Here is a 24,591-nt window from a genome sequence, read left to right on the forward strand (position 1 = left end):
GAACCTATAAACGCTTCTCCCAATTGACATACGGAGGTAAAAAAGGGCTGCAAGGACAGGATTTCTCTTCCCTACCTTTAAAATCGCTCTGATTTTAAAGATGGATGAGCCTGCTCAGTCAATGAGGAGGGGCAGACACCTCCAAAGAAAGCTCCATCCCAGCTTTAGACACCTTGTCCCTAATGAACTCATAGAAGCAAAAGATGACAAGCTTGTGTTCAGACATCTAAAAGCTGTTCACAGGAGAAGAACCCCACCTCCGCTGTCTGCCCAACACGGCAGACATCCAGGACAGGGTAGGAAACTGTTTGAAGTCTCCACAAGCCTCAGGGTAACTCCAGCATTACCTGTTGCGTGCAAGTGAGTATCAGCTACGCATCTTTGTCAGACTCATCAGGCCAAGCTTCCACTCAATCAGGATGGCTCCTGACTGAGTAGCTGTGCTGGCTTTCCTAAATATCCAATTCAACAACTCACCAGTTTATCAACTAATTTCCCAGTTTACCACCTCCCCGTTTCTTCTCACAAAGCCTCTTCATCAAATTCCTCCTCTCCCCTGATCCTGATCTGTCAGGTGGTGGGGTCAGACCCCGCCTCTAACACAGGCACACCTAGAAGCCCACCAGAATCATCACTTCCCCATTCCGCTGTGTCTCCTGTCAATTTTTCTACCCTGTTCTTGCTCTCCTTCCAAGGAGCACCCTTCGGGGCAGTCTGTCTTTTCCTCTCCACCGTTGGCTCCCTTCATTGTGTCAGAGCAAGGAGGCTTTGGATCCTGGGTCCTTTTCCAGCTTGAACACACTCAGAATACTTAACCCACCACTATTTCATAGAGTGGCCACTTCTAACAGCTCCTGTGATGTCCCAAAGCAACAGAAGAGGGCAGAGAGGAGCTGCCAGAAAGAAGCACACAGCATTTGCTCCGAAACCCATGGAAACTGTCTGGTCCCAGAGTGGGAAGCGCCTGTCATGCATGAAATACTCCTGGTTTCTACACACATGGGCTCACGAACAGCACAACAACGCAGCCACCTGTGTGACAACACCATCCACGCAGAGCCAGACCTGCCTTCTGCATCCAGCACCCAAAGCCCTGGCATTGCCCTCAGCTCTCCCAGCACAACACAATGGGAAATACTGGTTGCTGAGGGCATCTCAAACATCCTTTCCATCCCCCAACTCTGCAGATGCAAAATCTGCACACTTTCCTTGCTGCAGAGTGAGCACGACTCTTAGCACCTGAAAACAGTCTTTCTTCACCAGAAAGCTGTATTTTACAAAATGTCTGAAGTGCCCCAAGGGGACTGGCAAATCACACTCTCATGCAGGCAACACCCTTCTGCAGGGACAAAGTGACAGAGGCCCAATATTCCTGTACATCCCCACAACGAGGGCTAGCACAGGAAGGACAAGTACCTGGTCCCAGAGCTGCTAGGGGCAACTTCTTGTGAGAATATACTATTTCCCCCTTAAATCCAACACACACCCAGAGCCCTGGGTGCCTAAATGAGTAATTACATCAGAAACTCCAGACACAGAGCCTCATCACCTCCCATTTGACACCACTGCACAGGATCAAATCATTCCCACAGCAAACTGGGAGCAAGAGGGAAATGGGAGAAGCAGCAACCCCAGAAGAATCACCTGGCTCTGGTCCAGGTAACACCAGGGCTCAGGAAGTAAATTCCTAATAATCAAGGCTTGCTGGCTGGTTAAACATGCCATCTATGCAGCACTGCTGCTGTTATTAAATGTTTACACTGTATTTATTACTGTGGAGGACTTTCTGCAGCATCAGAAACTCAGCTCTCTCTATTCCCTGCTCTCTTCGTGTACTTTAAGACTGGGGGGGGAGGGGGGGGGTGTAGAGAAAAAAAGAAAAAGAAAATAAAAAGAGAGAGAGTGCGAGAGAGCATGCAAGGTAAATGAACCATGCAATAAAAATTGTTGAAATTGGCTCAGGCATCTCCTGATAAGATCACAGGAGTTGAGAAAGAACTGCAGCTCTACTGGTGAGAAATCCAACCATTGACAAAACGCATCCACTCAGGGAAAAAAAAAGTAAAGTTAAACAGACACTTAAACGCACAGAGCACATGCTAAAGATGCCAGTTCTTTGAACACTGAAGTCCCGAGTACTTTTGTCTTAATATGATTCTGTCCCAGGAGCCAAGGCTTGCACTCTTGGTATTAGCAGTCCCCTCTGTATGTTCATACAAACCAATACTCAAAGTATATGGATCTCACACACTAAAATTCTGAATCTGGAAGCAAATTTGCCTCCATAGCTACAAAACCACTCTGGCTCACACCTCCCAACACCACCTCATCCCATGTAGTTCAGCTCTGAGCTGCAATAGCACCATGAGGATCCCTAGACCTTTTCAAGCTGCTATCGGCAATTTCTCCATAGATTGAAACTACTCATTCAGGGGTCTGTAGAGTACCTGGGCAATAACCACCTGCTTCATAGGGCTGGGCTCTGTCACCTGATGGGAAGGGATGGCTTTCCTTGGGGCAGCCACAGGGTTCTCAGCACCAGCTCTAAGCCCTGCTCCTGGGTTAGCGACCCGTCCCTACTGCTGTAGGGTGGCTCAGCCAGCAGAGAGGCAGCTGCAGAGCTGCTAAGTGCTTCCAACTCCTTGGGGACCTGAAATCATCACTCCATCTGCATGATCCATCCTTGTGTGCAAATCCTAAGCCCTAAAGTACATTGCAGACACCAATTACCTGTGTTCCTCAAATGTTAGACTGGCCATGGCAGCAGGGTAACATTTCAGAAATACTTACTGCCTCCTTTTGACAGCCCTTCTGAAGCTTCATCTGCCTGGTCACAAAGCAAAGTGCTCCATGTTTCAAAAATCATATCAGCGTTTCAGCATACTCCAGCAGGTAAGGGCCTCCCTGCCATCCCTCTCAACCCAACTGAAGCTAAATCTGGTAAATAGGAAAGGCTGGCACCCAACGCCAGCCTCAAGTAATGTCAGCACTTTCAGCAGCAGCTCACACAGCTCCTCACTGCTGCCTGCCTGGCATACCAAACTTCTCACAGAGCTGAAACCCAGCAGCAACCCTCATGCCACCTCTCCCTGTCTTTTCTCCACAGCCCTTGTGCAGCACAAAGCAAAGCCTGTGCTGACAGTGAGCTCTGTGCAGTGACACCACCCCTTGTGCGTTCTGCAGAGCACAGTGGCACACACAGCTCCACAGAAGGGCCTTTGCGTTCTCTGCCGAGAGCTCCTATGTCCCCAGGCTACGCTCTACCTAGACAGGGCACTCTGCAGCCACCAGTTTTCCCCATGATGCTGGGAACTAGCACATGACATACTAGCAAGGGAACAGCCAGTCACCAAAATTTGAAGGAAACCATTCCCAATCTCTAACAAAAACCCACGCAGTAATCACACTCTCCAAAGAAAACTCCTGCACTTTGAGTCCAGCAACAAACCCACAGGAAATGCTTCTGGAACCAAGGTGGCTCCACTCTCTGGCCTGCTGTCCTTACACCCAGAAAGATGCATGGGCCTTCTTCAAAAGCTGGAGTGGCTTCAAACAGCTGCAGATAGCTACTAGCTAGGGAACCTGCCTGTACTTACACACCTACCATAGTGCCCACCGTTCTGAAAAAAGGATCAAACCAGAGTTCACCAGGAGGCTGCTCTAGCTTGAAATAGGTCACTGAGTGCTGGGATCTGCAGTTTCAGGAACACATGATTTGGGAGCTCAATGGCAGCACCTACTCCCTCTCCTACTAAAGGCAAGCCCATTGCCACAGCCGTAACTCCCTCAGAAGTTGCCCCCTGCCTTCCGGGGGGATCCTCCAAGACCATGCTCCCTGCCAAGCCCAGCTATGCTCCATCACACCTCCCGCACCACTTCATCTGCTCTGGAAATGCTCGGTGCTTCCTTTTGTCAGTACTTGTCTGTCAGGTAGCTAGTTCTGCCAAGAACCTTAAAGCAGCTGCAGAGCTCTCTGCAGTTGCACATGCAAACTCTCTTAAGAAATAGCCAGAAGGTTTTGCCTAATGTAAGAGCGTAAACAAACTTGTTACATGCTAATCACCAGGTAGGCCACACACCCTTCCCCTCCCCCAGCCCCTGAATCTGCTAAAAGGACAGGAAATATAATCGTGGTCACATACCTTTGCTTCCTCGTTGATGTCCCAAGTGAAGGATATGGCATTGTATGCAATCTCCTCAATGTTACTGATGGTGTTGAAGCTCTCCTTGTAGTCAGCTGTTAGGAAGAAGGACACATGAAGGATAGGCAGTACCATCTGGAGTCCTTAATCACACAAAACAGCCAGAAACTGCAACTCCTCAGCAACCCCTTGGGGGCAAAGGAAGCTGAACTGTACTTCAGAACCGATCATTAAAAAGGCTGAAAATGGTCCTCGTACAAAACCACAACAAACAGAGGAAGGAGTAAAAAGGGACTCAGCAGAAATTCCAAACTAGAAACTCCAGTGAGAAAGGCAGACATTCCAAATATCGCGTGTCCTGTGCCATAACCTGCTATGTGCGGGAAACTCTACCCTGTACGGCAAGGGCATAAGCTCTCAATAAAACTCCTTCAATAACAAACAAAGATTTGCATGCGCGTCTGCTTTAAGTGCCAAGTGATTAATCCCTGCTTTTATTCAAAGGAGGAAGGGACGAGGAGTACAACCCAGCCTTCAGCCAGAGAAGGCTGGAAGCCAGCCAGCCCCAGCCTTGTCTGGAGGCAAGTGGAAATTTGCAGTGTTTTCTTTTTTTACATGCACCAAAGACCAGTTGTGAGCAAAGCTGTGGGAAGGAAGATCATTAATGTCGAGGTATTTCTACGAGGATCTTGTCTTTTGAAGAAACACAGTATTTAAGAGAGCCACAGAGTCTATAAGCTGCCATTTAGCTACAAGCACCAGGATATGCCAAAGCAACTGTCATTTGGAGGGGGGTGTTAAATCTCCCAATGCAAAACCCTAAACTCAGCCTGCTCACCAACCAAAATTCTCCAAAAAATCAGCCTCTTTAAGGAGTCCTAAAAACTACAGCATTAGCTCCAAGCAATCAAAAGCTCTCTCTGGGCTTTCAGCAAAGCTATGTATAGCAGAGAGCGTGATCTAAAGGTTCCTTAAAATAACAAAGCTTTAGCAGAAAGCCAAACCTTGCCAAGGAATTAGGTTTGGAGTTTGACATCAGCAATCAGTGTTCCTTACCTATGTCAATGCATCTTTGTTTGGCCGTGTGCTGTCTCGAGTGCCAGTATTTCCAGTGCCTGAGCTGATCTTCCCTTGTTTTGTCTTCAGCAAACACAACCATGATAACACTCTGAAAGGACAGGGGGAGGGGTAATATTAAAAAAAAACCCAAAACACCAACAAAAACCACACACCAAAAACCCCACAAACATGTGAAAGTGAAAAGGCCAGAGTACGTTTGTTTTGGAAGTTCTCATTGGTATCAGGTTTTCTGCTTTAGGCTTCCCGACTTGACGCACCGCAATATACCTGGCACACCACTGCCAAACAGGAAGGTAGAAGCAGCACTTTCTGGGTCATAAACAGAGATGAGCAGAACTGCTCTCCTAACTGGAGTTCAAGGATTTCATTCCAGGTGTTGCATCACCTTTACACAAGTGCTGACACCACTTCTTAACAGACTGAGCCAGGATGGGTTGGTCTGGAAGTAGGTGGACAGCAAAGGAACGAACACTGACGTAAGACAGCGGGTAAGCTGGCCTTAGCGCTGATGCTCTGGTTTAGATTACTGCGCTTTGGGAGAGTTTAAGGCTACCATTGTACACACCCTCTTTCCCAAGAAACCACAAGAGCTGCCACTCACTCGGACTTTACTGATGGGGTGATGGATTCCTTCACTGCTGCTGACTTCTTTCAGCGTGATCGGGTAGAATTGACCTTTATTCAGGTAAGTCATTGTGCTGTCCCCAGGTTTCTGTCGGAGGGACTTAGAAGCTTCCAGAGTGTATTCAAAGTTATTCCTATGGAGCGAAGAGGGCAGTGATTGCTAAGGCATTTTCCTGGAAAGCCGATTAAATGATCCACATTTAATCTGGAGAAATTCCAAAGTCGTTAGTTGACTCACTAAGCCATCAACAGGCAAGGAAGTTGGAAAACAGGATGAGCCCCTTTTTCAACCATTTCCTTCATGAATGAACACTTAAGAGAAGTTCTTGGCAAGCTAAATCCCAAGACACATCAGCAGGCGAGACTGGAAGCTCCCTATTTCAGGCTGAGAGCAGTAAGCTGCTCTCACAGAACAGAAAAGTATCTATTAGCAATTAAATTAAATTCACAAGCTAATAAGCCATTCAATGGCCATGGTCTTCTCTTCCCTCTTGGTCAGCTGCAACTAATCAAACAACTAGTTTATTCCCCTCCTTTAGAGTTCAGAGGAGTTTCATACTTCCCATTTCTGCTGTAGATTTCCAGCAGGAAGAGCAAGGCAAGCAGGCCAGGGAGAGGGACACAGCTGGAAGCCAACTCTGAGACCACTGCAGAGCTGACAGACAGCACTGCATCTTCACATGGGACAGGGATTTGGTACAAGAACACCGACTGAAACTGGGTGGTATTTCCAACCCTGCAGGTAGTTTTCCTTAAAGATACAGGGTAGGATTTTCAACTGTGTAATTCAAATGAGTAGACACTGTTGTGCTTTTGAGATACACAGTCCCCCCCACAGTGCCTGACAGAGACTCAGCGCAGAAAGGCATGAACTTGTACTGCTTGCTCGTGGACAACTGTAAGAGAACAGGAGGATACAGGGAAATGGGGGCCTTAAAGCATTACCCAGAAATGCTGTCAAAAACATAATCTTCTGAATTCATGTTGGCCATCCGCAGATTCAGTTCAGTAGGAAAGAAAACCTGGGGTAGACACAAAACAAAAACACAACAATTAACACAGCAGCAACAAGAAAAGTCAAGATTAAACAGATACTCATTACCACAGAACTTCTGGCAGGCAAACTGATCATCAGATAACAACTGATTTTTGGTCTGTACAAACAGGACACTTGAACGGGGTTTTACTCCAAAACTTTTGGGTGTCAACTAAGCACAACATCTCACAAGCCTTCTGAGCTTAGGGCAACATTTTAAAGCTTTCCCAAATCTCAAAGAAAGGGCATAGCTACACAGTTCCTTGAAGTCTGGCTTAAAAAAATCAAAACACAGTTACGCTGCTGTTTTTAGTTGGTACCATAAAAGAAAAAAACACAGATTTTCATCCAGGTTTAACTCTCATTCAAGGCCCCTAAATAAACCGATTGTTTTTAACTGACACACACCACGCCTAGAAACTGGCAGTAAGGAAGCTTACAGACATAGTCACTTCACTTCAGTACCTGCAAAGGCACTGCGGAGTGCTGAACTCTTGCAAAACCTGGCCTGGTGCGGTGGATCAAGATAACTATTTCCACACTCTGCAAGCCAAAGGCTCTGTCACTGCTAAGATTAGTCATTTGTTTTTGATAATGATTTCATGTTGTGAAGGTTTTATTTACTAAGTTATACTCATGCACCTTCCTGTGAAAGCTTTCTATTCCTAAATCACTGGACAGATTTCTGGCTCACATTACAAGAACAATTAAAGATGGAACTGGATCTCTCCATCCTGATCAAGACATGCACACACGCACACAGCAACTGCCTCTCTTGGTACCTCTTGCACGCCCTCCTTGAAAGTCTCTGAGAAGGTGGAGTCTGGCGTTCTCCTCTGGGAGTTTTGAGGCTGGGTGTTGGAACTGAACTGGTCGGGATTGAGGTTCCTGTCGAAGACCACCACCCGCTCAGGGGGCTCAGGGTGGTAGACACTTGGTGGGATGCCCACTGCAAAGCCATGTGGCTGGGTCTCCGTTTTGATGGAATGGGTGGGCATCGTGGCAATTGAAACGGTGACCGTTGTGTCAGGGGTTGTAAGGTGGCCTCTCTTGTCCATGCCCATCTGGGGCGTGTGTGGAAGGACAATATTGAAAGGCACATTTTTCAGAACCTGAACTCTGTTTTCTCCAGCAGAAATGAGTGACTGTTCTGTTACATTTGGGATGCTGTTCCTTTAAAGGGCAAAGAAAAAAAAATCATGCATAAATTATACAGCTCATTTTCTCCTTAAACAAGAGCTAGAAATACTTCTCAGCCTTTTGGACAAGCACAGCTGATACCAACTCTCCTGCTTATGCAGCTCAATTCTAACCTGAAAAGCTGAGAAACTCATTCAAAAAAAAAAAACCTCACCCACTGCTAACAACCCCACTTTGGAGATGAATTACCCTGAAGGAAAGGGTGAGGGTTTGCGGCCCAGATGCTCAGCGCTTGGAAAACAGCAGTCCAAAACTAAGCACTCTGAGGCCCTTCCCACCATGCATCGGCACACGCAGGCTCCATTAAACTGGTGTTTGTCAGATGGAGAAGGACCGAGATCAAGGTTGCTGCTCCTCTGCCCTAGGACTGCGTGCCATCCGGGAAGCACTAATAGGGAAATTACACCCCTCTTTCATGCACAAACCCCCAAGAAAATCCACACTGAGACTCCCGGGAGTGGTTTGCATAATCTCCCACTCTCCACCCCACCACACTCATTTCTGACAGGACAACCCTGAGATCTGTGTCTGAGCTGACCTCATAGCTAGTAGCCACTAAGTCAGCCTACCCTCCCTTTCTCCCTCCCCACATAGTCCTGCCCTCTCCTTTGCACCAATTCTGACGCTCCCCTGTCCCCTTGGTGAGCCAGTTTGGCTTGTTACACAGGCAGAAAAATAGCCATTTCTTTTTTTTCCTGCTAGGTTATGGGTCAGCGGAAGACCAGAGCTGGTATGAGAGGAGCACGGGAACACATGCCTGGGAACCAGACTGGTCTCCTCAACGAGTCGTTCAATCAGCTCAGCCAGACCACAAAACCTCACCTCGAGTCCTTAAAGCCTTCTAGTCTGTCCAAAGGAAGAGGATGGTAGGAGTGGAAGCCTGGCTTGAATGAACCTCACATTCGTAATATTTACTTAATCAGTATCATCTTCTGCTTGGGAGGCATAAGAGAGGGAGGGCAGGAAGAGGAAGAAAGAAAGGAGTTCTAGAGGATACAAAAGAAGTCCACAAACAGTACAAAACCAAAACTATATCACAAGCACTTTGAAGTCCTTCCCTATCAGTCCATGCACGAAGAAGCAATGCTGCTGGTGCCTGAGAACCAAATCAGCAGTGAGCAACTGAGGCAACCACATGCAAAAATAAAAGGGTCATCAGTCACCTCTGCAGCCTTGGGAAGAGGTACCTGTGCTACCAGGCTGTGCCTAGTGTTAAAATGAGCACCTTTTGCTATGCTGACTGTGTGACACCAGTAGACAGAAAGCAGATGGATGGCAATGAGCAGCAGTTTGGGCCTCAGCTCTCCACATCATGATCCAATTCCCATCCTGTTCCTGGGGCAGCACAGGAATTTGGGGCACAGAGTAAAAGCAAACAATTTCACTCTTCCAGGACAACAATGCAGTGCAGCTAGTTACTTTCCTTCAGCACCTTGGTGGTCTAGGAGGGAAGGGAAATAAGCAGACATGCAATAATAAAAACTAATACCTTTTGCTATGGTCTTGGTCAGGATGTTCTACCTCTGGTTTAGCTGTTGAAGATCTTCTCTCCCTTGGAACCTGGGAAATGCAAAACATGCTGTAATTGCATTCTTCCTCCCACACAAAAAAAAAATTAGCTCCTCAAAACACAGCCATTCACTCAAATTAAGAAAGCATCGCTCTCTGATACCAGTCATTACTAGCATTACTGCTTGACCAGTGTTCACACTGCTCTGGGATGCCAGGCCCACACCAGGCAATGCCCTGTAGATCCCCGTGTAGCTGACCTGGCCAGCTGTGCCAGCCCTGGGCTCCTGCCCCACCAGGCAGTGGGAAAACCAGTGCAGAAAACTGTCCATCCTTGGCTGGAGCACTAGCACCAGGGTGAGCAGGACCAGGAGCAGAGTCCCCAAGATTTGTGCTGGTGGTGCAGGTGTTCTCCTCTGCAGGCTGGCAGGGTTCAGCCTGCTGGGTGAGCTCAAGACTTGCGAAAGGAATCTGCGCCACAGCTCCTTCCCCAAGAATACGTGCTCCCTAGGCCACTTCCTCAAAGACCACTTGAGGCCTTCCTTTCTCCTTGGAAACCAGAGGAATCAGGGAGGACCAGGTCCAGTAAGTGTATTGAGATATCACAGCTCATTTTTGTGCATGGCTGCATGCAAGACACTGACCCAAACTGTATTAAGTTTTTTATAAACAAAAGGTAACCCACCAATGCTCTGGATTTAAGACAGCTGCTTCTCATATTTTATGCCATGGAGAGGATTTGCCCTGAAAACACCACACACCACCACACAGATCACACAAGCCACCTGGTCCATACACAGGCACATGCCATCTTCCTGCATGCTGCAAGGCCAAGGCATACAAAAGAAGGTGAACTCTTTGACCTATGGCAGCTCGGTTCACTGGAGCACACAGCCAGCGCCCCAGCGACCCCAATGGCTCTCGCCACCGCTGGCACAAACCCACAGTGCTCAGGTCCCCTTGACTGTGTAGCAAGTCCACACAAGCTCCTCTGCAAATGCCTCCTGAATGAGCAAAGCAAACACCTTCTGCTGTAAGGAAGGGTCAACTCCCACCACCTTCCTTCGCTGAAGCCTGCTCGGATACTGTCTGTGTTTGCCAGCTTGGGTGCAACATGGGGAACTACCACTTTACTGTTGACTCGAAGGCTGATGGCATACCTGTGTGAACAGCATACTTCTCTGAACATCCCCCAACTAAAACCTAAGTCCTGGCTCTTCCACATAACCTGGAATCTCCAGTAACACCAAAATTGTTGGATTTTCCATGATAACCAGCAAAATGTGGAGAACCTCTAGCTGGAGACTGCTAGAAGGCCAACACTAACTAGTCACTGGAAAACAAGGGTCTTCGAAGCTCCGTTTGGCCAACACTCTTAAACTCTAGGCTTTGATCAAAAATTTGTTTCCCATAAGGCCTAGTATACTAATCACAGTTGAGCTAGGAGGGTAGCCCATTAGTCAAATGGAAGAAAACTCGTTGCTTGGTTTTGCTGTTGGTTTTTTTTTTTTAATACAAAGGTGATCTCATCAGCTGTCTTAAATAGTGCAGAGGGGCCATATTAGAAATGCCTAGACGTTGTCCCTCTGGCATTACTTCATAACTGCCCTCAATAAATCTTTCAACCTCTAACCATTCTGCTTCACCCAAGTATGCGGCATACCTGTTCTTCCACCGATTTTTTTGTACACCCACTGATACCCAAACATAAGAGGAAACCCCGAATTAGACATTAATGTACAGCAAATCTCTTCTGCTTTGCCAAGCGTGAAGGATCAACGTCAACGTTCTCTTTGTAATCTACAGGTTTAGAAATCAAAATTGATTTTGTGGATTAAAATCGTTCTGGTGAAAGTGTTGGGGGATTTTTCCAAAAGCATAGCAAGCACAGGCACAAAGCAGAAAGCCAGTTTTCTCACAAAACTAGCTGAATAACATCCACATCAGTGAGTCTGTGGCATTTTGTCGTGTGTGCGTGTGGAGTGCTAATCTCCATATTAAGCATTACAAGAATATTTTGATACGTAAGACATATTCAACTCTTAAAAGAGCAGGCAAGGATTTTGTACGCACAAGGCAAACTCTCCTCATTCTTGAAGAATAAACCAAGGCTGGCAATTGCACTCACTACTGTTAAGAGACACTAACCAAAGCGTCAGGCACGCAAGCCAAGTCAGCCTCCTGGCCTCTCTGCACATTCAGCAAAGGAAAAACAGGCATCTCCACCTGGTGTGCCAGGCCAGGCCACCATATACAACGAGCAGGACACCTCCCTGCCTGGAAACGACTGCTTGGACATGGACTGGAGATAACCACCCTGGCTTAGACTTCTGGTATTTAGGAAAGAAAGCTCAGCAAGATGTATCCCATGCAAACCAGAAGGTTCCCTGTTTGGCTGTGTTCAGTTCACCTGTGAGCATCTAGGAAGGTGCATGTCTCTGAGAAGACCATGAACACTGGGGAAGACAACCACAGTTGTCAAAGGATTAACAGACTACAGCAGCTTGAAGTTCACTGAAGATTAGAGGGATGTGGACAGCAACTCCTTCAGGTGGACATTTCCATCCCCGACACCACCAAAAATCTGTAGTTATAGCTTAGTATCAGCTGATATAAGGTAGCACATCAAAGCCCCAGCAAAAGCAAGTGGTCCCACCAGAATAGGGATCATGTGAGCAAAAGGAGAGAAGCTTCTTTCTCCCTGTGTATTTAAATTCAGATAGGGACATGCTCCCAAAGTCTCATTCTTCATGACTACTTCTATAACACATTGCCTCCTGCAGAACCTGGAGTTGAGAGGCAAAGTGCTACTGAAGCTTTTGGCCCATTAAATTAAGATCCAAGGGATCTTATTTTACTAAGCTAAAAATAAAACCATTTTCAGAAAAAGGGACATGGATTTTTTTTCCATTTAAAAAACACAGTCCTCGTGATTTATTCATAGCTTCTGTAAAATCCTCTAGTAAATGACACCTTTTCCATAGGTGGAACAAGAGCTCCGCTGGCTGCCAGAGCGTACCCACGCCAATCTACCTTGTAGTAATCATACAGCAGTCCGAGCGCAGCTGCGCTGTCTTCATCACCATTGATGCTCATCATAGCTTTGGTAGCTGCTGTAAGGGGATTTTCAAGAAAGGTTTTCCAGGCCTCATCTTCACTGGTGTACGGACGTCTCTGAGAGTAGAGAGAGTCATTCTGAAGAACCAACACGGGTCTTTTACTTGTATCATAAAAAAAGAAGAAAGAAGAAAGAAAAAAGCCGCCTGTTAGAACACATGAAAAACATTCCTAAAGTTCTTCAAAATTAGCTGCCCCAGTTTCACAGTGTTCATATTCTGATTCAGTGTGCTGCAAGGATTAGTCAACACAAAAAGCCCAGAATCCTAATTCTGATCTCACTCACGCTCCATGTAAATCAGGATTAATTTGACCAAACTCAGCTGGATTACACCAACCTATATAAAAAGGCAAAGCTGTTTAATAGCACAACTGACCTGCTCATGCTCTGAATCCAACCCAGAAAGAGTTACACATGCTTCCTGGCCTACCACCTACAAAACCTCTAGCACATCCTACGTAATACTACCAAGCCACAACGTGCTCCAGTTTCCACATGGAACTAGAAAAGGTGAATTAATGAAACATCTCTTTCCCCCAGAGCTTTCAGAAAGTGTCTGTGATCTCAAGAGTATACCTGAAAACACCACCTAGAAGCTGCTGATTAGTTACAGACTACACAGGGAAAGGGGTCAAAGGGACCTCAAAGCAATCCAGCAGTGAATTTTTCTGACAAGGGAAGCCAAAAGACTCGCTGCCTGGTTATTGTTGAAATAACCCATGACACTAGTTCCAAACACCCTCAACAGATGACTGGGGGGAAAAGAAAAAAAAAGAAAAAAGAAAAACTGGACTTTTTCCCTTTATGCTGCAGTATACAAAGAAAAATTATATTTACTCTGAACATTTTTAGATTGCTGGGAACAAGAAAGCTCCAAGATGACTTGGACCTTCTGCCCACAGGTAAATGTGGGGCATCTATAGAAAATGTTGTCCTATTAGTTTAGGCAACTTAATATATTTTGGTTCCATTGGTAAAATATACCCTTCATCTTTCAAATCAGTTCAAGCTCATGTTTTTTAAATCTGACTTTGAATCCAGTTCAAACAGTTTTCTTTCCAGTGCAAGTGTAACATTAGTTTACGGCAGATTGGTGGGGAGAGAAGGGAGGCTTTTTTATTTTCTTAAATAATCCCAAACTTGGCATTTTTTACTGAATTGGTAATAGTTTAAAATAAATAAATAATTATTAAAAATCCCAGAATCCCACAAAAAGCAGTTCCCCAGCACCACCACGCCTCTTCCCTGGTAGATAAGCATTCTTTTCATTTATTTACCCAGATGCTTTCAGAGATTGAAATATACTACAAATACAAAAAGTTGTGAAATACTCTAATCACTATAATCAGCTTAACAGCATCCTGCATTTATCACCACCTTCTACCAAAAAGGCTGCACAGCACTTTGCAAATTCTGTGTTCCATCCTGTATCAGTTACACAAGGAGTCTCGCTGAGCTTCAATGGGACAGCTTGGCTGAGCTGGAGATACTCAAAGCGAGTGGGAGTTTCCAGGACTTGTAAGAGCACTTTGTGGCTATAAATCAGTATTATATAGTTAGAAAAAAGCAAACAACAACAACAATAAAGACAAGCTCTTGCACCAAGCCTTTCCTTCAGGTCTTTGTATATATTTGTGTACACGCTGATGCAGTGTACCAAAATGCAGATACTTCTGGTATCAGGACATCCACTTTCTATCAAGGACTGCCCAGCAAAAGATAAAGCAGAATTTTCTTTATGAACATAGTACAAGCTCCTATTCTTGACAATTTAATAAAAGAAACTTCGAATATCCGTAACAAATGGGTAAATCCTCCAGTTAAAGTCACTCCTAAAGAAAAAGGCAACTGAAGTAACCTGGGTGCAGTTCACTTGATCCATCCCTGCCAAACTGAAGGGCTAAATCAGCCTTGCTGGAACTCACAAGACCACTAAGCTGATTCCCGCCAGCAACACAATGCTCGCATGGAAAGAGAGAACCAACGGAGAACCAAAATACTGAGAACTAAAGCAGCCACTAACCAGAAATATAGCAAATGCAAAACCTACATATTTTTGTGCGATTTTTAGCCATTGCAACACCTAAATATAATGCACATTGCCCTACAGGTAACCTACCCTCCTAAAAGCAGCATAGAAAGAATTATCTGCAGAATTATCAAGGGGAGAACAGGGTTTGGCAGTAACTCAATCCCTTAACAGAACCACAGCTTCTTTAAGGAAAATGAGAACATATTAATAAGAGAAGGAAAACATTTCTTCTTAAGTTTTAGGTTTCAAGATTACTGGCACGTGAATCTGCTCATGAAGTAGTAGACATGTCCAGCAAAGGCTGGAAATAAGTTCCCTACTGCAGTTTTAACAATCTCTGAATTTTGTTTTCTACGTGACCAAAGTGGAAGCAGAGGAGTATTACAAAAAGCAACTACTCTCTCTCTGTGAAGGTCCCACAGCCTGCAATGTTCTGTGTTCAGATCACAGAAACTGTGCTTACTTACTTTACAGATGCAAAATCCACCCTTTCTCTCCCCCACCCTGCAATTTAACTCGAGACATTAAGAGATCCTCGGCTGCACCACGCTTCATATCCGTTCTTGCACAGAGCACACCTTTAGTGCTGAGGCAGCAAGGAGGATTTCTTTCATCGGCTTCTACATGCCAGAAAAGTGAAGTGCACGTACCTAAATTGCTATGGCCTCATCTATTAAGTGTCATCAGAAGTAAAAATACATATAAAAAAATCCTGATCACAGGGTGAAGTTAGTGAGTTGCTGCATTAGTCCTCTTTCTAGAAAGTAGTATGTTAAAAGAAAAAAAACGAACCAACCTTTGGTAAGAATCCTATGCTTTCCCTAGGAAATGAGTGCATTTGAGCCACCGATCATTCAAAATGTAGTAATTTTATAATCGGTTCTTCAAACCACCTCAGAGTTACCCCCTTTTCTGTTCACTTACGGCGCCCACGGCCACCACCTCCAGACGGACACGGTGACAAGTGTAGAAACCACCTCAAGTCATTAAACGCGGCAAGGGATCCGTTTGAAGACGCCCCGGCATTCAACACCACGAAGCTACAGAACACGCGCCTTAAGCTCGGTTCTAACTCTTTTTAACACCCGCTTCGGCGCGGTACGAGGTGGCCACAGCCGAGCTCACCGAGAGCCCCCTCGGCCGCCGCGGCGGCTCGCTGCCGGCACGGTGGGCCCGCCGACCCCCTTACCTGCCGAAATCCACCTTGCCGGAGGGGTGCGCCTCGTAGAAGTCCATGGGGGCCGCTCCCACCGCGGGGCGGCGGCGCGGGGCTCCGGCAGGGGCGGGGGGGTCAGCCCGGCGCTGCGGCTCCGCCCGCCTCCCTCAGCCCCGGGAGAGGGGCAGCGCGGCGCTGCGGCGGCGCCCGCTCGTCCCGACGGCGCGGCCCGCTCCTCGCCGCCGCCCGCATTTAAGGCGCGGCGCGGCGGGGCGGGGGGCGGACGGCGGCGGCGCTGACCCACGCCTCGCTGCGGGTGTCGGGTTTCAAAGCCGGCCCTGCCTCGCCGCTCGCTTCGCGGGGCGGGGTGGCCGCCGGGGTCGCCCCGTTGCGCCGCTGGCCGCCCCCTCCCCGGGGCTCACCCCCCGCCATTTCGCACCGCCCCGCCACAGCCTCCGGTTACTCCTCCGAGAAGATGGAGGGGGGCGGGTCCCCGCGGAGAGCGGCTCCCCCCAGCCCGGCCCCACAGGAGAGCGGGCCCCGGGCGCGAGCCCCTCTCGCCGCAGCCCCCCCGGAGGGGCGGCAGCACCGGTCGGACCGGACCCGCTTCTCCCGCCCCCCCCGTTCCCCGCCCGGCTCACTCACTTGTCGTAGTCTTGTGTCATGTCTGGCGGAGGCAGCGGGCGGCAGAACTGGCCCGGCTGGTCGGGAGGGCGAGGCGGGGGCGAACGGAGAGAGCAGCGCGCAGCCCGCCGCACCGACGGGTTTTGTCGGCTTTTCTCGCCCGCTCAGGTGGCTCCCGCAGCCGCAGGTGGACGGGCGCCGCGCGACGCCTCCCATTGGCTGCCGCGGACCGCGGGGCGGAGCCGCCGCGCCCCCATTGGGCGGCCGGGCGGGGCGGGGCGGGGCCGGCGCCCGTTGGGGGCTCCGCGGGGGACGGGGGGCGGCGGCTGAGGACGGCGACGGGGCCCGGGCCGAGGCAGGGCGGGCGGCGGGGGGTGCGTGCCGCGGCCCCTGCGGGGGACGCCGCAAGTAAGGGACGAGCAGAGCGGCGCGGAGAAGGCGCTCCCCCGCGGTTGGGGTCCTCCCCGGGCCCGCCCGGCAGCGCACCCCGCTGTCAAAGGCCGCGGTCCTGAGGAAAAAAAACAAACCCTTCTCCCCACCTGGTTCACCTCGCCCCTGGCACGTACAGCGCTCATGGGGGCTAAGGCGCCGGCACCGCAGCTGCACCGGGGTCCCCAGCACTCCTCCCGGCCGCGGTAGGCGAGGGGCCCCCGGGCGGCCCGGGCCGCTCCCCGCCAAGGCCCGGGCCGCGGTCGAGGGTCTCTCGCCTCCCGGCCCCGGGCTAGGACTCACGGCAGCGGACGCGGGAAGCACCTTGGGATCTTTCTCACACTAAAAACGGGTTTCCTTTCTTCCTCTCCCAACCCGTATAACCTCATTTATTTTTCCTGTACAAACCCCGTGTTTAGGAAGTCTAAACACGACACAAGGTGCATTAATTTGCACGAGCACTGCGCCGGCTGCCAAAGCACAGTGGATCCCAGCGTCGGAGGAACCCGGGTTTGGGGAGAAAGGGAGGTTTACCATGGAGTTACTGCTGGAAATGCATCTAAATCCTCAACATTACAAATACATCGGACATATCCAAAGCGGTGCGCGTGTGTTTAAATCAGAAAGATCTTCAGTTTCTCCTTGAGAAATAAGGGTGGGAGGTTGCTTGTTTAAGTAACAAGCTGAATCAAACCCATATAGCAACAGCGTTATCTATCATATGTCAAGATGCTTCAGATAGCTACTGTAATTGAAAAGTATGCACACTAATAAGAGGTCTCTCCTTCTAGGTCAAAATCTCTTCCCTATTTGTATATGATAGACTCCAATGCAAAATTATAGAAGGACAATTCAAGCAGCCAACCGAAGGAAATACGAAACTAAAGGGAACAAACTTCCACTGAGGGTCTAATCCTGGAAGTTGCTTAATATCCTCTCACTGGATCACAACTAGTGTTCTAGAAACAAAATGCTTTGTTTGGTTCTGCAAACATTGCCACTAGGATGGCAAAAGATAAATATCATTACTGAAGTAGGATCTTACTCTACAAAGTGAAGTTGTTCTCTATGACATGCACTAAAAGGTATTCTATGTTTTTAACCCATTTTAAGAATCCAATTTGAGATTACATCAAAGAAAATTTCTTATCTGCTCTCACATATGAAAAGACTACTGTCATCCAAGTAAGATGTCAGAAAGTTACATTTTTCCAAACAAGTATAACTCGCTTTGTTTCCGATACAAATTACAAAACAAGCTCAAAATTGCAAGTACTGGGAAGGACTTCCAACTTTCTCAGGTGTTATTCACTCCTCATGCTCCCTGCTTCTGTTCATGCATACTTTTCATGAACAATAAAATATAATGCTACCCTGTAGCTGCAAGTGACCCAGATGCAGTATGTGCTGAAGTTCAGTCACATGTTTACATTGCGCCTGAATTGCTAAAATCTTAGTGATGTGCCGCGCTTGGTACTTCTACTTAACTAGAATTCACCATGATTTTATTCCAAATAAATCAAAGCTGTTGCCTCTGCAAAAGGGACAGCTTTTCTCAACAGCCTGCTCCACCGATGAAAACTTAGTTATCGACACAGCAATCACTTCCACATTCAGGAGACAATGATATAAACACCGGATTGTGACACCGCTGACTAATCTGCCGGTCACAATCTGGACTCTGTAACACCACTTGTAGGTGTATTTCTGTGATGTCACTGAGTGGGTTGCATCATCGCTGAATAAAATCAGGCAAGAAGCACAAAGGGATTTAGCAGAGTTTTGGCTTGGGCATAAGGCCATGATGCGGCAGCGCTCTGGCAGGACTTCCCCTGCCCTGCACTGACTGGCGTTCTCTCCAACTTCTTCCCTCGTTTAGCCCTTTTACCTCGATCTCACTGCTCTCCTTCACCTCTCATGCCCTTCCCTTTACTTTTCCCTCTGCCTTGGTCCTGCCTTCAGTGTTCTCCTTCCCTTCTTCACATACTCGTTTCCTTCTAAATGAATCCCACCGAGCTCACGCGCCATTTACAACCATGAGGCTGAGCACTGTCTCAACGTGCTTGCACCTCTTCCTCGTCTGTCTTTTGACATCACTGTCTAGAGAAACTGGGAATTATTCTGGACAAGGACTAACTACTGTTATGACTTACCTAACAAATAAGGTTTTAAAACCTCACACCTGGTAATTATCATCTACACGCACTGGCCATTCACACCTGTGCAATAAACAAACAAGTTGCATCAAGTTTGTAACAGTACTTTTGATTTCACAAAACACGGCAGGGAGTCAAAACAAGATACTTTCTACTTAATCTGAACCCCTAAAATGCGAGGGCCGTAAAGAGCAGTGAATCTTCTCTACTCTCCATCACACAGCACACCAGGCAAGCTTTTCTTTTCTGCAACAGGCCTGTGGTCACTAACGAGAGAGCTGGAAAAGTAAGTCCGAAGCCAATCACTGACCCCCACAAAATAAGCCCAAAGGCACCAAAGGGCTGGGGGTGGGGGGGGGTGGGGGGGGTGGGGGCAGACAGAGAGAGAAAAGCCCAGGCAGATGTTTGTGAACTCACTAGGAAGAAAAGTGACAGTTTCACTAGGTGAAAGCAGGCACAGTGGAAAGAAACAGAAAGACAAGTGACAGTGGAAGTTGGAAATGCCTTATAGGAAAGAGAAGATAGAAAAAGCTGGGGGGGAAATGGGTGAAGAAATAAATGAAAGCACAGTGTGTGAAATACAGAATAGGGAAATCAAAGAAACAGTTTGCTTTTCACCTCAACCATATCCCTATATGCAATCTTGCAGGCATTCCTTAAAAATTTCCCTTTTCTATATTTAGCCCTAAAGATAATGTAGACACCATGGAGAGCATCAGACTTTTCAGGGGCAGCAGATGCAGCTCCATCAGCCTGACTGAGGACACTCTGAAAGTACTACAACGTAAATTAATCAATTTTGCAGTAGCCTATATATTGAAGTCAGCCTGAAGCTTAGAATTTTATCGACGATAAAATCTTTAGCGTGTTATCCAGTCTCACTGAACATTTATTGTCTCTGCTCAACACTGCATTTCACTTCTGTGTACAGAGGTCCTGCCGCACAGGCCGACAGTGGTGTAGCAAGAGAACAGCGTGTGCAGCTCTGTCACTGCATACTGTTCTCTGCCTAATCCGCTTTGCTCCGCGGCACGGAAACCACCCAGCTGCCCAGTTAGGAGTTACAAACGCCATGGATCTCAGCTCAGTAAACAAAACTGTTTTGTTGCAATTTTACATCAACGCAGCACGACTTACTGTGCAGATGAGATCCAGGGCCAAGTGGATTGCTCCACATCCTAACATCAGAGCAAGCCACAAGTGGCGGTCATGGGGAGCCCGGCTGCACCGTGTCGCGGGACTGTGGTCGGAGCCCTGCTCAGAAGGGCAGGAACCAGCCTGCCTGCAGACGGGGAGCCTGCCTAGCTTGTGAGGAGCTGACAGTGCACCAGGAGCTCCCTACCTCTGCAGTCCGATATCCTGACCTTGAGAGCTGGGCACTTGGATATAGTTTTAGAACACCCTTCTCTTCCCTGGGCCTGTAAAGAGGTGGTGTCTTCACTGTTCTCTCTTGCAACAGCCTCTACTCTGCATCCCTGTCAGAGGCATGCAATGCTCCATCAGCCAGCCATTGCAGGTGTCCTCCACGAAAAGGCAGCACAGAAGCATCCCAGGATCCAGACCAAGCTATCAAATCACAACATAGACACTAAATACACTTGACGGTGTTCTCAGGAGGCAACGGCAGGGTCTGCAGCTGATGTGCAAAGCCACTACCAGGGCAACAGGGTGGTCTATGAGCAGACACAAAATACTTCTCAATACAGAGCCGCCATGTGAGATTATCAGAGGAATGTGCTTGTATTTTCTTTTAAAACTACCTGACGTACTGCCGGAGGCAGAGTGTAGATGCTGAGGATTGGGGAGGAGTGTTCTGGCTCTGGAAATGCTGCCATTAGCAGTTGTACAAGGGCAACTATAACCTCACATAAGGACACAAACATTCATCATCTCCTGTTCTCTTACTCTCTTGTTCACCATTTCAGCACCATCCTAGCACAAGCAGCAGTGAGGAAAGCTCTTTCCTGTTTCCACATCTCGGCATCCCTTTTACACTCTCCCTCACCTAATCTGGCCAGGAACAAAGGAGCTTCACATGTGAGGAGCAACAAGACCAGTAACTGCGGGGGAGATACTGGAAAGCAAGGATTCTGCATTTAGAGAGACACTGCTTTGACCAATCCATATACTAACAATGCTCAGCCAGGAAATACGTATGACCACACATACTGGGAAGCCCATTTAATTTTGGATCAAAAATAGGAGATTCATTAAAGAGAGTTATCCTGACTCTTCTCTGCCTGTGAAGCAGCATAAAACTTACTCAACCTGACATGGAGAAAGGACAGATGAACCAGGAAGCAGACACCTTATTCAGGGTCTTAACATTTTCAGACTTTACCTCTCCCAAAAGCCCTGTGGGTCCTGGCTCTTTTGCTCCCGGCCCTGCAAAAGCAACCTCTTGACAACTTACCATAAATACCCTGAAATCACTTTTCAGGACCATCAGCAAATGTCTTGTTTGTCCATAAAGGGAGAAAAGTAATTCTGAAGAAGGGACTTTTGAGCTTTCCAAGAAGTTATGAGAAAGCGAGTTATTCACTGCATTGCCTGCAGCATTGCACGAAGCTTTCTCAAATCTTCCAAACCCAATTGTTTCAGGGGTCATGCTAAAAATGGGTTAGAAAAGATGTAATTGCAGTGAAGCCCATATAGCACACTATGGCCAATAAATTAGACTAGCACTGCTTGCAGGCATTGGGCTTTGCTGATTCTCATTCTCTGGTTAAATCAGGTTCAGGGCCCTCACTCTGCGTAAGAGGTTAAGGAGAAAGTCAAACATTTCTTCATGTCTGGAAAATGGTAAAAGACTTTAAAAAAAAAAAAAAGTATTTGACTAAGTTGATATTGAGAATGCAGACACACTGAGGTAGTGAAAAACTAGGAAGGTAAAATACCAATTCTGCTGAAGGTTGTACCTTTCAAAAGAAAGTAAGACATCTGTCATATTTCTCCACTGAAACAACAGAAAGGTTGCATTATTTAGGAGAATTCATAAAGCAAGGTTACTTTTGCACTCTTAAAGATAGAAAAAAGTAGTGTGTTAAAATACGACACACAAATTAGGAAAAATAAATTCACTTTGGAAGGCAATCAAGGTCTCAGAATAACTGATCTGCTATTGTCTAAGTTAATAATTATTTAGCTATTCTAAGTCTTCTCAATATACACTGTTTTAAAAGTTTAATCTAAAAAAAACCCACTTGCCTTTATCTATATACTTAAGAACTCTCATTCAACTTTTAGAGTAAGAAACAAACCAAACTGAGTCTCTTTACTTAAAATTTCACACAAAAAAGTAGCTATCAGAAAGCTGAGCTTTACCTGGACATTTTCAGCAAATAGTTACATAGAAAGGAGCTGTAGCTTAAAAGCAGATAGAAGAGGTGGTTGGAACTGCTGGGTTGCGGCAGACACCCTACCCTTCAGCTATCCGCCGGTAGCTGTCTGTTCAACCAGCACAGCTCCACCTCAGGGTTATATTAACTGGACTCAAAGCAGTTGTCCCAAGAGAGCTCAACTACACTTCACTGAAGATAAGGCACTCTTGTGGCTCGTCAGCTTCTTAAACATCATTACTCCAACAGAAGTGTTGATTGATTAAACTGGATAGAACTAACATTAAGTATTTTAGGGGCACACCCTTTACTTTTAAATCTGACTCTTAACCTATGTGTCCAGAAGGCACATGGCTCTTGATGATTAACTGCAAGCTTTATTCCAGTTTATTAAAGTACAGCCTTAATTTATTCTAAGGGAGCTTTGTTATGTTTGTAACAATGTAACAATGAGCACAGTATTTTTAATTTATGAAGCTCAGATTTTACTACTACAGTAGTTTTAAAAGAAAGGTGTACCTATAATTAAGTGCGTAAGTCTTTCAAATAAAGACTTCTGAATTAAATGAATCCTTTATGTGTAACAAGGTATCTTTTAGATAGTTAATTCAAAACTTTAACAGATATAGTAAAAAGAATGAGACATTTTCAGTCACTTGGGCAAGCGCTACTGAAAACAGTGACAATGTGTATTACACTTCTGTAGATTTTTAACTGATACACTCATCTAGAACAAGGAAAATGAATAATTTTACCAAATATTTATAAACTTTAGTAACTCACTCAGGTGAGGTCAAACGTAATAGATTATGGCTTATTTTAAAACACAAACACCAGATGCAAAATGAGATTCAAACTGGCATATTCTGAGTCCATTAATGTAAACATCAGTTCAACACACATCTCATCACAAGTCTGAGGTATCTAGCACAACATGGCAATGGATTTAGACATACTAAACTGTATCCACTTATGAAATCTCTAACACATACAACAAGTAACAGTCTGCTCTTTCCTCTTCCCCATCAAGCGCAGTTTAGCTCTGTATACTAAGCCTTCTCATCTGCATATTACAAGCACTTTATAAGATCATTACTCTAAATCCTTGTTTTACAATAGCTACTTAAATATCTGAAAAAGTAGAAACTTTCACCCAAATTGTCTTTTCTGTCATCTTAAATCAGGACACCATGCTTAATTACCTCCTGCCTCTACCGAGCCAGCCAAGCCTCCTGGTTTGCCAGTATTTCCAAGTAACTATTACAACTTATCTTTAATAGTCCTGTCTGCTCTACCTGTGCTTGAAATACTACTTTATCACTGTGCTCCAGACAGGTAAAGGCAGCACATCTCCTCTCCTATCATTCACCTGTTCCCAGTTTTTAGACAACAGCTTCATGGATTGAACTGTAACAGATTTTACACTCTTCCATCATACTCAGAGTCTACTTGCTAAACTGATTACCTTCCCAGATTACATCTTACTGAAGCCCTTCCTCAGGAAGAAAGCTATTACTTTTTGCAAAGTCTGCACGCACCATTTTTCTTGCCTATAATAAACCTTAGAAACAGCTGTTGATTTTGGTTTTGATCAAATACATTGGGCAACTTCTGTACTCCGTACTGATGGTCGGAGTTGCTGCATTTTATTCATTCAGCTGAAAGCAGCATTATTCACCTGGGTATCTACTCAACATGTATGTATATGTTATGGTGTCTTTAATGTAGTGGCAGCACCCAACTTCATTTACACGTTGTCTGGGACAGTTTGAAAACACAGTGCATAAATAAGACTGAGCATGAGAAACTGGTAGAATGGCTGAGGCACAAAGCTGCTGAAGATGCTGGATTATAAAGCCGTCAGAAGAAATTCAAACGACAGTAGTCTTGCAAAAGAAGAATGACAGGAGGACCTGGCAGTTACCGTTGCACAAGAAATAGGATGGGCAGTTCCAGCTATAAAAGTAACTGCAAAATCTATGAAGCCTGGCGTGGAACATGGACCTGAAAGGTGTTAACTTGACTGACAGGCTCAGGCATAACAAGAGACTGGGACTGGGAGATACACAGAATGCAAGGAAATGTAGAAAACGGTGTCAGAGTTGCTCCAGAACGGCCTGTTTAAAAATAATGACCAAAGAACTCAC

At 46.5% G+C, this 24,591-nt stretch overlaps 1 protein-coding gene across 2 annotated transcripts in view; it reads right to left on the reverse strand.

Moving 5' to 3' along the window:
- Window positions 1-16,649, reverse strand: part of GRHL1 (grainyhead like transcription factor 1) — a 44,279-nt gene extending 27,630 nt beyond the window's left edge. Inside the window, exons 1-8 of one of the 2 annotated variants that reach the window (XM_074861572.1) lie at window positions 16,543-16,649; window positions 12,625-12,811; window positions 9,572-9,642; window positions 7,665-8,055; window positions 6,792-6,868; window positions 5,824-5,980; window positions 5,199-5,310; window positions 4,143-4,237 (exon numbers count right to left, since the gene is read on the reverse strand). In XM_074861572.1, coding sequence (XP_074717673.1) covers window positions 4,143-4,237; window positions 5,199-5,310; window positions 5,824-5,980; window positions 6,792-6,868; window positions 7,665-8,055; window positions 9,572-9,642; window positions 12,625-12,811; window positions 16,543-16,562 — 1,110 coding nt within the window. In that variant the 5' untranslated portion in view covers window positions 16,563-16,649. Of the gene's footprint in view, window positions 1-4,142; window positions 4,238-5,198; window positions 5,311-5,823; window positions 5,981-6,791; window positions 6,869-7,664; window positions 8,056-9,571; window positions 9,643-12,624; window positions 12,812-15,930; window positions 16,012-16,542 lie in introns of those variants that run through there. The other variant, XM_074861571.1, reaches the window with a different exon arrangement.
- Window positions 16,650-24,591: the final 7,942 nt, after the last annotated feature.

Source organism: Strix uralensis, chromosome 3 (assembly GCF_047716275.1).
Source record: "Strix uralensis isolate ZFMK-TIS-50842 chromosome 3, bStrUra1, whole genome shotgun sequence".
Lineage (NCBI taxonomy): Eukaryota > Metazoa > Chordata > Aves > Strigiformes > Strigidae > Strix > Strix uralensis.